General features: G+C 38.9%; 1 protein-coding gene across 1 annotated transcript; it reads right to left on the reverse strand.

The window, feature by feature from the left end:
- Window positions 1-342: 342 nt before the first annotated feature.
- LOC145237765 (lipopolysaccharide-induced tumor necrosis factor-alpha factor-like) lies at window positions 343-774 on the reverse strand. Its single transcript, XM_080100745.1, has one exon. It carries the CDS (start codon window positions 772-774, stop codon window positions 343-345), a length of 432 nt encoding a protein of 143 aa, XP_079956871.1.
- Window positions 775-2,380: the final 1,606 nt, after the last annotated feature.

A 2,380-nucleotide genomic window follows, 5' to 3' on the forward strand; every position in this document is an offset into this window, starting at 1 on the left:
ATAAATACACAAGATTTCAACGATTTCGATAAATAGCAAAAACACCAAAAGTACTATTTACATTATTGGCCATCGCGACACAGGACAGGCATTTCCAAATGACGAACTAAGGTAAATTTAGTTCGATACCCGTCGATGTATTGGTTGCGCAAACAGAAAAACAGGCAATAATTAACTTCACCACAGCAGTCATGTGGGCTATAGGCAACAAACAATTTATTTAACCGAATTGAGCTGTTTGAGCTTAAGTTATAATAAAGAAGCAAATAATTCTGATTCAAAATTAGCTAACACGAATTTGTAAAAATCGAGATATATATTACGCCTATTCAGGTATCCTCTCTAAACACCATAGGTAGCCATGATCGCATGACACAACGGACAATGATGGGTTATGATGTAGCTGCTGTCCATAAGCAAAGGGATCCAAAAGCACAAACATCCGGTCAAAATGCACAAAGTTAAAACCAAACACCATGCATCACTCTTAAGATCTTTTGACACCATGCTCACAACATTTTGACGACAGTTAGGACATTGTCTGTTCATTGGCCCATTTGCTGATTGTTGGACTACAACTGACGTAACGTTGACCGGTGGTTGCGTCATCGGTGCTTGTCCAAACTGATTTGGCGGTATTTGTTGCTCCCCAAATTGATTTTGAGGTAACGGCGGCTGGCTATAGGTATAGGGAGATATCTCCGGTTGTGGCATAGGAACTCCTTTGGTGGGGTAGGATTCTTGTGAAGCGTCGTAACTTGGTGGAGAATCCATTTTGAATTTGATTGGGAGTAAAGTAGTGCACCTAGTAACCTAAATCACTAATATTTTACTTGGTCTACATATAATGTAATAATAACTGGAGTTACATAATGCGTTGTAAAGATAACTTCAGCTTTTTAAGGTTCTAAGGAAAGCTGAATAGCTCACATAAAAGCTAATCTATTGTCGGTGGTTCACAAAACGGACAACTTGCTATGAAAACACTTAACTATGTCAACCAAACTATGCTCAAACATTGCTTCTTTCGCAGACAACTTTCTAATCGCTGTACCTACACATGTCATATAACACACCTTAAGCCCCAACCACGTTTGGAAATATGCGCATGAATCACCCACACGTCAAAAGGATCGTGAGCAAACATTTTTTTTTCACGGTAATTCTTGTCGTTAAATATTAACTACAAGTAAACAGGAACTCTCGATAGCAAACAACTAAATTGTGTGTAAACCTGTTTGTGTAGTGTATTCAGTCTGGACCTTCGGTACTTTTGCACATAAAACAATAGGTTGTTTTCATCATACTTACACCAATGTGATTGAATTCGTCCTTCTTTTAATGTTTTGGACGAAGCATTAGTTACTATTTCTGGTGTCAGGTCAGGCTTTATACCTGCTACTGGTACAACGTAGCCCAGTACAACCTGTCGCGTGTCGAGTAGCCGGCGACTAAACCAGCTCCCCCACTCGAGGCAACTCGGCTGAGGTGTGTGCGTGTGTGTGGACACCCCGCAGGACCAAAAACAAAAACTGTAAAAGGGATGAGGAGCTCTTGCGAGCCAACGGCCATCAATACCTGGAGAGGAGATGAACACCACCAGGTTCTCTGCCTAAAAAAGACAACGATGAGCACAAGATTACAAATTTTATCCATTTTGATCATACTCACGACTATGGAAACAAGATAATTTTATATTTCGTATTTGGAACATAAAACGGTTTAGCATTTTTTATGTAAGAAAGCCATACTATCGAGTATCGATTTATTAATATCACCGAATGTATTACTAGCGCCATCTTGCAGTTATATGTTTGGGTACATTTTACAAGTAAGGTCTTTGTGTATTATTACATGTTTCGGTTATTTGGCTGGTCGATTACCACTGTAGCTTGTTTAAGGGGACAAACTATATTCGGGTTCTTCGGTTTTCGTTTTACCGGTATTTCGGTTTAAATTCCATTTAGTTTAGTTTTAATTCTACTTATTATTTACACGCCCTTTTTAAACTACAAAAGTATTTTGGCTGTGTACAGCGCGAAAAAATTATAATTCGTCATCACCTGTATTCCTGTTATCTATTGTATTCTTTAGTACATGGCTGGAAAACAATATAAGATGCTATTTTAACTGGTTCGGTTCCGGTTCCGATTTAACGACGAACAGAATATGGGGTTCAACTCCGGTTCAGGTTTTGAGGAAATCGTAAGTTACGATTCGGGTTCGGTTCGGAATTGTTGAAATTAACCGCTTAAATTGGTACGCAGGCTCGGGTTCTGTTCCGGTTAGACTCCCTGCTTTTAAAATAGAGTAAATGGTGTTAAAACAGGCTATGTTATGTGTTGGATTTGTTCGTATTTTCTTACATAGGTTTCCTGTT

This window comes from Phallusia mammillata, chromosome 7, assembly GCF_965637545.1.
Source record: "Phallusia mammillata chromosome 7, kaPhaMamm4.hap1.1, whole genome shotgun sequence".
Classification (NCBI taxonomy): Eukaryota; Metazoa; Chordata; class Ascidiacea; order Phlebobranchia; family Ascidiidae; genus Phallusia; species Phallusia mammillata.